The sequence below is a fragment of the Punica granatum genome, chromosome 1 (assembly GCF_007655135.1).
Source record: "Punica granatum isolate Tunisia-2019 chromosome 1, ASM765513v2, whole genome shotgun sequence".
NCBI classification, from domain to species: Eukaryota; Viridiplantae; Streptophyta; class Magnoliopsida; order Myrtales; family Lythraceae; genus Punica; species Punica granatum.
In genome coordinates, this window is record NC_045127.1 from 40,385,496 (window position 1) to 40,397,626 (window position 12,131).

At 40.4% G+C, this 12,131-nt stretch overlaps 1 protein-coding gene across 1 annotated transcript; it reads left to right on the forward strand.

The window, feature by feature from the left end:
* The first annotated feature begins 8,625 nt into the window (after positions 1-8,625).
* Positions 8,626-11,733, forward strand: LOC116192876 (zinc finger CCCH domain-containing protein 63-like). Its single transcript, XM_031521565.1, has 7 exons — positions 8,626-9,593; positions 9,808-9,993; positions 10,101-10,202; positions 10,551-10,697; positions 10,865-11,048; positions 11,157-11,254; positions 11,391-11,733. Exons 1-5 carry the CDS (start codon positions 9,228-9,230, stop codon positions 11,039-11,041), a joined length of 978 nt encoding a protein of 325 aa, XP_031377425.1. The 5' UTR covers positions 8,626-9,227; the 3' UTR covers positions 11,042-11,048; positions 11,157-11,254; positions 11,391-11,733.
* The last annotated feature ends 398 nt before the right edge of the window (positions 11,734-12,131 follow it).

Sequence of the window (12,131 nt, forward strand, 5' to 3'; positions counted from 1 at the left end):
CCGAACGGTCCTCAAGATAGCCGTGAGACCGATCGAGTTTCCGAGTGATTGTCTAACCTCATTTCACGCATTCCAACCCAAGTCATCCTTCGCTTGGATACTACTAGGGTCAAAACGGTGACTTAAGGCTAAACCTAATACCACACTCGGGTCGCGTGCGCTTAGTGTGTGAGGGTATTGGACTCCGTTATCGATGGTTGGGGCGTTGGACCATTGTCAACCGTGTCCTATGGGTTCGAGCTTGAACCATCACAAAACAAACAAAGACAGATAAAAACAAATAAAAACGGATAAAAACAGACAAAAATAGACAAAAACAGATAAAGCAAATGAACTTAGACAAATTATGTGTTGATTGCCATGTTTACGTGATTTATCATATTATGAGCAGGAGTTGCTTGGCACACAAGTTTCTACCCTAAACAGACAAAGCAAGGGTTGTATGTATGAAGTGAATCGTCCATGGGCCGCCTTGGGAGGGGATATAGCATTGGCAGTGCTTAAAAAGAACTCGATTGACATGATGTCTGTAACTGAGCCTTAAATGTGTGGGTTACTCTTAAGTTTTACTGTTTTGTGACACTTACAGATTATGAAAGAAGTGTGTTTTGCCAGAAAACTAAAACCTAGGGTTTTGACCCGCCCGTTTTCCTGTGTTTGATTATGTCGAGTGCGTGATTAGTCCGGTTTTATATCTTACGATAGATAAACCCAATCTAATAACAAACTTAGGGAAATGGGAATGCGAAACACCATGAAGGGTGTTAAGGTCTTTGTTCATGCCCTATGAAGGACTGGACAATCTTTCACAGGCCGTTCCCGCTTGCATCTCTAGTCCACATCCCTAAGCTCCCAAATCTACGTCATAATGATAGAAACAATGCGATTGAATAAAGAGGACTATGCAAATGAGACCTGCGCCCACACAGACTGCCCGTCTTCACCTGTAACTCGGAGTGTTTCGATCACTATAACCCTAGGATTGTCAGTTAATCATGAATTGATAATCTTGCCATTGAGATGGAAAATTTGATTTGTAGAAGTGAGACTGCGCGATGCGGGCCACCTTGGGCGGTAGCCGGTGTCGACCAATCCCTTGGATCCACCAGGGTCATATGTAAACCCTAAGGGATCTGAAAAATCCATCGGTCTGCCCGGAAGTGGTCTAGGAAGAACTCCCGTGTTTCGACATGAACCGCCTCGAATCGGGCCCAAACTCGAATTAGGACACGCAAGTCCTTCCTAGATATCCAATCTACACAGACCATACGTCTCTGTATTTATAAAGAAATGTGGGTTCAGAAAATGGCATGATTATCAGTTCATGATTTATCGATTCGCTTACAAGTTATTAGCCGGTTTGTGCAATTTGTTTAAAAGTCGAATGGATTAATTAGCTGAGTGGATCATCCTAATTACAACGTGTGTGGCGTTGATTAAATTGAGTGAATTGCCAAATGCTTAGTTTGCGGGTTTCAAGCTGTTGAGTCGGCCATTGATGGGCCGTTCGGTATGAACTCTAATTTCTGACTGTTTTTGGAATTAAATCCAATTTTAAATCGACTTTACGTGATAAATTCGGTTCGTGTGAGATCTTTGTTAAAATGCATTGAAACATCCAAAAACACAAAAGTCATGGTCACAGTGGTCACAACTAAATTTAATTTGTCGATTTTATGTTCGAGTGACCAATTATACCGATTTAATGTGTTTACTCGATTTTAATCCTTAGGGCCAAATGATCATGAAATTCGAATTCATATTGGTTCATTCCCATTTCAAACAATTGGTTTCAAATCCGACCTTGTTAATAGTCAAATTCGTACAAATCCTAATTTTAAGAGTCCAAATTTGATTATTGAACCGGTTCATGTCTATCGTCGATTAAAACACGTATTTCATCATCGTCATCCATGCAAACATCGAATCAAACAAATACAAGAGCTCTCTCATGCCACTAAGCTCGGTAAATCATACCTCTCCCGAGCTAAAGTCGGGGATCAATCCTCATGAATCCTCGAGTTCATCACAAAATGGTAAAAACTGGTTATTTGGATCCGCCACAGCTACGAGGGGAAGGACAATGGTTAGTACACGGCAACAGCAGCCCCGCGCTACGACTTGCATATGGGAAGCAAACGAAACGAAGAAAAGGGAAGCAACAATTAACGGAAGAGGAGAGGAGGTGACGCTAGCTCAGGACCTTGAAATGGAGAAACCATAATAGTAACACGCAGCAGCAAGTGCAAAGGAGAGAAAGAGAAGTGTCAGCAATGACTCAATGAGCTAGAAGGGATTCGCAACAACCTACAAGAAGGAAAACAAACGAAGGACAATAGCACAGTGGCAATAATAACGTGTAAAAGAGAGGGAAAGAAGAGGGACGGCAAGAGGAAGAGAGTACCGGAATAATAGAAGGCAAAGATAGGCAGAATAAAGAACTAGAGAAAGAGAGAGAAGTCGTGACTTAGCTCGCCTCGAGAAGGCTCGAAAAGAGCTAACAGTTTGCAGTAAAGGCAGAGGGATGAGAAGAGCAATGCAAAGGAGGTTGACAGCTTGGGGAACGGCCGTGAGTAATCAAGAGGGTAAGAGTTCTACTACCACTCCTGCTGTGTGTGCTGCTAGTCCATCCCAAGCCCGAGACATAGAGAAGGGCAGAGAGAATGGAGGTACCTATTGTATGCGAGAGAGTGAGTGAGATGGTAATGTGTGGGGTGGCCCGTGAAGGTCAAGGAACAGGTCAAGGCTGCATCTTAGAGTGCAAGGGAGACTGAGAGAGGGAGATAAGAGGAGGAAGGTTGCTCTGGGATGATGATCAGAAGATGGTGTTGTCCATAGGCGGGAAAGAGCTAGTGTTATGAAGGTGAGGCTGGTGAGTTCTGATAGAAATGGAGAGGTGATGAGGATGGCTCTGTAAAGGTGATGGAGAGGATGACATAAGAAGAGAAGAAGCTGGTCATGGCTGAGAGAAAGAGAGGCAGTCGAGCAAGTGAATGAAGATGGTTGTGTTGGGCGTGTGCTGTTGTCATCGAGAGAGAGCAAGCACATAGTGATAGTAGCTGAGGTGAGAAGGAAGTCGTTGAAGTACCTGAGCTACGGTCATGAGTGACAAAGAGAGTGAGGGTGATCAAGTTGCTAGTGAAGGGAATGAGTAAATGTGGCTGTTGTTGCTTGAGGAGGAGTCGAAAGAGAGACTGAGAGAGTTGGAAATGAAGATAAGAGGAAGTTATGGTGTTGTGAAATAGAAAACTCAGGCCCAAGGAAAGGAAATGAGGCTGTGATAATAAGAAATGGTCATGGTGAGTTATGGTGGAGGAGGTTGCAAGGGTGACCATGAACTGAAAGCAAAGGAGACGAGGATCATGGACCTCTGGTGAGGGGAAAGAGCCGAGTGTGAGAGAGTGAGCTGAGAGAGAGAACTGGTGTGATGGTCATCGAGAAGAGAGGGAAGGTGAGGGTTGATGGGCAGTGATCTGAGCTCACCCCAAAGGAGACGGGACCGAGTCTACTTCCCCTTTTGTTGAGTCTGACCGAGAGGGAAGAAGAAGCAAGAACAGAAGGTTATTGGTGATGGTGATGGATGGTTGCGTGAAGGGAAGAGGAGCAGCTGGTAAAGATCCGTGATCCAGTTGGCGTCAGAAGCCGATGAAGTGATGGGGTTCGTTCACTTGTTCGGGATGGCTAGGAAGAAAGCAGAGTAGCAGTAAGGGCAAAAAATGAAAAAGAAAAAAAGGGGAGGAAAAATAGAAGAGGTCAAGGGGTTCGACCAAGTTGACCACTTGGCCAACCCTTCTGCCACCTTTTTTTTTTTTTTAACTCGTGCGGGCGTTTTCGGGTGAAATTCAATTTCTCAAGATTCGTTGATATTTTCGAAATGAAAACTTCGAAATTGAAAATCTTGAAAAATAATCGGCTCTATGAGAATTTTAATTTGCATCGATGGAAATAGAATCCCGATAAAAATCGACATAGTATCTCCGTCATGCGTTAATCGTAATTGCTCGATTATTTTCGAAATTCAATCTTTGAAATCGAATATTCGAAAAATATTTCGGGACCACCCTCGTGTTTAGAAAAATTCGAGAATCAAGGTTATGCAGAATTATTTTTTTCAATCTCGAGTATCGTCCTGTATTTTGAAAAGAATCAAAATTGATGCACGTAGAGCATGAAATTCTTGTCTTTTCAACCGGATCCCGGAAAAATGATCCAAAATCACCATTGAGTTAAAATAAAAAAAAATCAGGGATCTATATTATGCAGAAAAATATTTTTCAATCACAAGTTTTGTTTCGAATTTTGAAATTCGAATTTGACACACGTAAGGCCTGAAAATGTCCCGTAGAGCATTTTTTCTAAAACATGTAAAGTTAAAGTTAAATTAAAAGAATGTCCCGAGTTTAAAAGTCGTGCATGTATCGAGTAATTAGCCAAAAATACTTCTTTCCGATGGATGACAGAAATGATGATTTTACCCCTCATCTTTGTGATCATGCTAGTTTGTCGGTTTCAAATTCTTCTCATACTGTGATCATCTCCGCATCGCTCCGGGGTTGTCTGGTTGATCTCAGTGACCCGGCTATGATTAATAAACCAAGGACTGTCTGGTGGTTCTCTGTTGCGATTTAAGGGTTGTCGTTCGAATTGTTGTCGATGCTCTCTGGAGCCGATGGACCAAAATGAGGTGCTGACATACTCCATGTTGTTTTCCTTTGCTGCAAATGAGTTTGGGTCGTGCCTCATTGCGGGCCTTCGCAAATGAGTTTAGCAAGGTTGAAAACTATTACTCTGTTTGTTCAAAGAGCTGCAACAAGAAAAAAAAAATACAAAAAGAAAAAGGAAAACATGGAGTAGATGGGATTTATGAGGTACTTCTTAAATTTCTTGGAGTATATTGGCCTTTTTATATGTATTCTATTAAAATTAAAATATTCAAAAAATTCTATTCCTTCCTATTCCGCGAAATAAATTAAATGAAAATTTTAGAAGTTTGGTGGGGTTAGTAAGGGTTTCTAACACGTAACACCTCTTTATCTCCCTTCATCCTAAAAATTTTAATATGAATTTAATATCCAAGCTCACCTCTCCTATTCTATTATTATAGGTATTTAATTTTTTTCGATGTGTACGATATTATTCGAAAGCCCGTTGGATCTTGACAAATCCAGTTCGAGTCGGATCGGCCCACTAAGAGATAAAATTCTTCCAGCAAGAATTTTCTCCAGTCATAAGATTCGAACCCGAGATCTTACTTAAGGAAACAAGAACCACTTGAATCAATCCATGTTGGTATCATATCTAATTTTGACTACCTGATATTGTGCAGTAAGAGGCCTCCATTCGTGTTACCAGAGTAATTGACCCTTTGTTTTCTTTCATTCATTTTATACGTCCAAAAACTAATTAAAAGAGACCTTTCATTTTCTTACATTTAGTTATTATGCCCAAAATATAATTTAAGAAAAACGTCATTTTCAGACAAATCTTTTAGTTTTAGGTCTGTACTGCCTCCTTGAATATATTGATTTGAAATACACTTATGCAATTCTACCTCGTGTGTGATGAAAATCTTTCACATAAGCGTTTTAGACAAACTCTCAACTCGTGGTTAATTGTTCATTCAAGCCTCCCCATCAATATATACCTCAAATCGAAATGAAGAAGCATTTAATGTTCTTCATTTGTAATTCTAGGCACCACGCAGTGAATCCTTAGTTTCCTAGAAAATCTTTGCTTGAAGGGATTTTATCTCTCTTAATGATGGAAGAGATATAAGCATGCTGTAAATTTATTGAACAAAACTTTTGGAAATGTAAAATTTTTATCGAATATTACTCAAGAGTGCATCCTAGAGAAAAGAATATTTTAAAGTAGAGATCTTGAAGGGAGAATAAATCAGAAGGTAATTGGCTGGCTAGGGAAGCCCCACCTCTAATTTGGAAGAACCCTGCTGGTTAGAGGGATGCATCTCCACCGGCCACCCATTCTATGATGGAGGTCATCGACGGGCTCAGACCTTTCCGGCAACTTTCTTTAGGGGGTAGGTGACTGGTTAGGGTGCCCCCAACCGCCACTCAACCTCGACGGAGGTCACTAGCAAGGCCAAAGCCCATCACAGCGACCCCCTTTCTCAGATCAACGCTATTGTTTTCTTCTTTTAAAATTTTTATCGAATATACTCAAGAGTGCATCATAGAGGAAATAATATTTTAAAATGAAGAACTTGAAGGTATGATAAAATCATAAGGTAATTCCCACCCCCAATTTGGAGGAACCCTGCTTATTAGGGGGACACATCTTTACTATCAAACCATTTTAGGATGGAGGTCGTCGGCTAGCTCAGACCTCTCTAGCGACCTTCTTCAGGGGATAGGTGGGCGATTAGGTGCCTCCATCCCTAATTTAAGAGAATCTAACTGACCACTCAAACCTTAACGAAGGTCACTGGCAAGGTTGAAGCCCATTGTGGGGTCCCCCCCTTCCCGGATCAAACCCATTGTTTTCTTCTTTTCAATTTCTTAATTTTCTTAATTTTTTACTATTTTATATTATTTTTTTGATGTGGCGTGTAAAATCGTTTGTCACTTAAACATCGTTTACTTGCAATGTTAACAAATTGGACGCGAACGATAAATGTGGAAAGGAAATAGAAGACCGTGAATTTATATGCAAAAGAGAAAATCAGTGTTATCAGAACCGGACCGGACATCGAATTGGCCGAGATATGGGTTCATGGATTTATGGGTTCAACCGGGGATTCGATGGGTCGGACTGCATGTTTAATTACAAAATAAATAAATATTTATTATTTTAAGAAAATAATATCAAATACTAATCTACACTACTACTAAAGTCAGACTAGGTCTTCTAGAGTGAACTATCATAATAATTTTTCTATATTTTGTGCTAATTGACTGAACCTCCTTACGCCGGTTCAAGGAAGGCAATAAGAGAGGACTGAGGCTTCCGGTCAGCTTTGCCCTTTTCTTAACCATTTCTTTCTCCTCTCATCTCTCTCTCTCACGCGCCCCACACCCTCTTGATACAAAAGAAACCTCCGACATCCCCCCCCCCCCCCCCCCCCCACAACCACAACATGGAGAAGCAGCTCCTTAATTTGCACTACAATCAATCAAAAAATTCTCCATATCAATATATTATGCTAAGTGCATTGCGCTTTCCCTTGTCTAGATGTTCGCCTTTCTGAGTCAAGTAATGGTGACCTGACTCTCTCCCCGTCATCATCCATGGCTTCTCGGAGCGGCTGCAGCTGCTTCTTCTTCTTTTTCTTCTTCATTGTCTCTCTGATCCACTTGTTCCACACTCAAGCTGTCTCCTTGCCGAACACATTTCTCCGCCTAATCACCAAAGATGCCTCTAGCCTCCAGTACCTCGCCAAGATCTGCCCCGGTGGCGATTCTCCGCGTCCCCTCACCCTCGTCCTCGATCTCAGAGGCCCCCAGCTCTGGATCTCCTACGATGCAGTGAAGATGAAGACTAGGGTTTCATAATTTCATTTGGTCTTTTGAGTTTTTTTACTTTTTAGATTTACTTTTAGGTCTTTCATGTTTAAAAAATTCTAAATCCATCCAATTGGTCGATTCACATGGGTTCGATGGGTTTGCCTAAAAACCGTCCAGTTTTTTGGGTTCACCGGTCTATTTATGCATTTTCGAATTTTAAGCTAACCGAACCAGACATAGGTCCGGTTTCAATTTGATCGGTCGAACCTCCTGGTCCGATCCGGTTATGATAATAGTGGAGAAAATAACAAAAGTAAAAAAAAAAATTCGTGATTTTTTAGTCATTAATATTAGGGTAAATTGCATCGATGGTTCAAAAGGTTTCATGAATATTTCAAGTTGGTCCAAAATGTTTTTTGGTAACTTGTTGGTACAAAACGTTTCAAAACCGTTAATATTTTGCTGACGTGGCGCGTCCTATGTGTGACTTTTGACACGTGAAATCAATCACAATGTGCCACGTCATTTAAGAGAAAATAAAATTTGAAAAAATTCAATAAAAATACAGAAAATAATAAGAAATACAAAAAATAGTAAAAATTTAGAAAACAAAATAAAAAAATTATTTTTAAAATATTTTTTATTATTTTTAAATGTTTTAAAAATAATTTTAAATGTTTTTAAAAATAATTTAAAATTTAAAATTTAAAATAATAAAAATTATTTTTTAGTTTAATTTAAAATTTAAAATTAAAAGTTTAAAATTATTTTTAAAACTTCCGAAAATTTAAAATTATTTTTAAAATTTTAAAATTTTTAAAAGTTTTTAAAAAATTTTAAAATTATATTTTTTTTCTAAATTTTACTTTTTTTTAATTTTTTGTATTTTTATTAGACATTTTCAAATTTAATTTTCTCTTAAATGACGTGACGCACTGTGATTAGTTTCACGTGTCAAAAGTGACACATATGACTCTTCACGTCAGTAAAATATTAACGACGTCAGGAGAATTTGATAAGATGTACTATATTGAAACGGTTTTGAAACTTTTTGTACCAATAAGTTACCAAAAAAATATTTTGAATCAACTTAAAATATTAATGAAAACTTTTGAATTACCAGTTCAATTTACTCTTAATATTAATAAATCCAAAGTAAGCTGGGTACCTGTATCGGGTTGGTCGGGTAGATATCACCAAATGCGCTTTGGCGCGTGGATGTCGCGGCTATAATAAGTCTATAAATAGCTTGTGATTCTGTTTCAATCATCCGGACTCTCTTCTCCTCTGATCAGTGTTCTATCGATCTCTCTTTCTCTCCGTTGCGACTTCCGATCGGATTCTGTCAATTCCGTTCGCTCAGGTATGGGTGCAATTTTTTTTCCGATTGTTTATGGACTGGAACCGGCGACTCCGATGATCAGACCCTCGCTCTCTGCTTCTCCGCTTCACATGCCTGATTCTCCGAGAATCGTCCCTGGGTTCCGATCAGGGTTTAGGTGATTTAGGTTGATATTGTTCTTCCGCCCGAGCGCCTGATTCTCCCCGCACATTTTGAAGAACAATGAATTTTTGGATCTGGGCAATCGTGGGTTCTCTGTCCTTTTGATTTCTCCGGAGGAGGTTTCAAGATCGAGGATCATGGTTTCGATAGCTTCTGGTTGGTTTCTGCTGGAATGTTCTCGGAGACGGGAAGTTTTCGGTATTGCGGGATCCCTTAATTCATATCTGCTCTTTCTGCGTTCTATCTATCTGTCATAGAGAATGGAGGTCAGGGCAGCAAGGACGATGCCCGCTGATCAAAGGAGATACAGACGAGTCGGTACGGGCAGCAAGGTTTGCTCCTATTGGTTAGCAGGAAGATGTACCAAGAACGCATGTAGGTTCCTTCACGGAGAGTTGCCCTTGCAGCAGAATGCCTATCATGGTGAAGTGAAGCCTTCCTCCCTCTTCAAGGGCGGAGGGCCGAGCAAGATCTTGAAAGGAAAAGATGGCCTTAAGCGCAAGGAACGGCTCTGCCGGCATTGGGCTTCGGGCAATTGTGTAAAGGGAGATAAGTGCCTCTATCAGCACTCGTGGTCCTGTGGTCACAGCTTCGGCTTGCTGGCGAAACTTGAAGGCCACAAGAAGGTATATATTGTTTGGCTGGTTATTTCATTCCGTGACCTCACTTTAGGACCCTAAATATATAATGGCCTTCAGTCTTATGTCTTGAGCGTGCATTACGATTTGATCATGGTGTTTTTACTTAAAAATTATTGTGCTGTATAGAAGCTCTAAAAGCATAATTTAGTCATGGGTATTATTTATGTGGTTCTCACCATTTCTTAATTTTCTATTTCAGGGCATTGCTGGAATCGGATTTCCATCTGGATCAGATAAACTCTCCACTGGCAGCAAAGATGAAACGGTTAAGATTTGGGACTGCCACACTGGGCAGTGTTCTGATACAGTCAGCGTGGGGAGTGAAGTTGGGTCTTTAATCTCTGAGGGTCCATGGGTGTTCGTTGGCTTGCAGAGTGCTGTTAAGGTGATATGCTATTTTAGCCTGTAGTTGGACTTTCCGTGCAATTATATTGTGTAATGATTATGCTTTCCAAATTGGAGTTCCTGCTCATAGCTTTCTTCATTTTTCAGGCGTGGAATCTCGAGTGCTGTACCGCTTTTGATCTTAAAGCTTCTTCTGGGCTAGTTTATTCCATGGCAGTTGGCAGTGACCTGCTTTTTGCTGGGTGCCAGGTAATTTGGTTGGTCGCTCTGCATTGATGATATTGTCTGAAACAGCAGTGGCTACATTGCTCGTCATTCTTATGGAAAGTTAACCGCATATCTCATGTTGATAATAGCAACCCTTAATGATTCGATGTTGCCTCATTATTTGATCTTTTTCTATTTTTATGGATTTGGATGAGTAATTAATATTTCACATAGAAGATCTGCTCTAATCAAATTGCTTTGGTTTGATTTTTCTGAGGGCCATTGATGCTCTTTGAATATGTGCATCCTTTGATTGCCTTCTCGCATATGGTTTCATTAATGTTCTGTGATGACGTTATTAAGCACGGTGGTTGACTGTTTTGGGCTCAGAATGGTGATATTCTGGTATGGAGAGGCAGTTCACCAACAAACCCTCTCCTGCTGGTCGCAACCTTAAAAGGCCATACCCATGCAGTGCTTTCGTTGGTTGTAGGGGCCAATAGGCTGTATTCAGCCTCCATGGACCGCACTATAAGGGTAAGCCTGGCTTGAGTGCCGCCAGATCTCTTTTTGAATTTTAAGCTTTCTTCGGCTATCTCAAAAGGGATTATTGGCAGTGTCATTGGACCAGACCTGCTGGTAGATTTTCTTCAGCGACCTAATATATGGTTGATTAACTCCTTTTTCATCTGCTCCTGTTTCAGGTTTGGGACATACATACTCTAGAGTGTATCACAACACTCAAAGGGCACGCAAATGTGGTGATGTCTGTCCTTTGCTGGGATTTATCTGTTGTCTTGCTCATTGGACAGGACAATAAAAGTCTGGGCTGTGACCTCACCCGGAGGCAGGAACCTACAAGTTGTATACACGCACAATGAGGACCACGTATGTAAACTTGTCATCACTCCTACTCTTCTTTTGTCCTATAATACTGGGGATTTCTAATCTGGGATGTCTTTATTATTGACTTGTGTTTGCTCGGTGTAATAACAGGGAGTTCTTGCACTAAAAGGGATGCATGACATGGAAGGAAAACCAATGCTGCTCACTGCTTGCGATGATGACACTGTGCATCTTTACGAGCTTCCCACGTGAGTTGACTATTTGATCTCATCATTGTCATCTCAATTACTTGAGCTCATTTGGTCTGATATGCTTTCCATTTATCTCCTCCAATTATTTTATTGAAACTGACCATCATCCTTTCATAACTTTCTTGAAATTTAGGTTTGTTGAGAGGGCAGAATATATGCACGGCGCGAAGTTCTAGCTCTTCAAGTAGCTCCCGCAGCTGGCCTGTTCTTCACCGGTGACGAAACTGGAACATTGAATGTGTGGAAGTGGTCAGGAGAGCCAAAGCAAGCATGTTCTGATCCATGATGGTTGTCCACTGTCCAGACAAATGTTTTTAGCTTAGATTGGGACAGAACCGGTCAGGAATAGATCTAACTCTGCTCCAGGAATATTGGCCTAAGATAAGATAATTGTGGGATTCATTCTGGATCTTGAGTATCATTGTGTAAAATTTACGCTGAAGTTCTGAATGAAGTAAATTCCTCTTTCATGGAAATCCTCTTATAAGATTTTCCTTAAGGTTTGAACCTTTCTTCGAGCCAAATCTTGGATTTATATTATAATAACTCCCGCTTTCTAATCAATCAATCGTAGGATGTCAAAGGCATATGCCAAAAATTTCATAAATATTTTGATTGTGTATAACATAGGAAGATAATTCCCTAGTCCCTTAAGAGACCAGTATTGGCCTCTTTCAACTGTTTTACCGACATTGCCGGTTGATACTCGAAGAAGGAATTTCTGGTAATAATACAACGGATCAGGTAACTAAAAGAGAAAAAATATAGAATAAAATAAAAGTTAACATAATGGCACGAGTATTCTTGGCTCAGGATAATATTTGCAAGAGCTATTCTTGGCTTACTGGAAATATCGCTCCGCCTACTCTTCAAC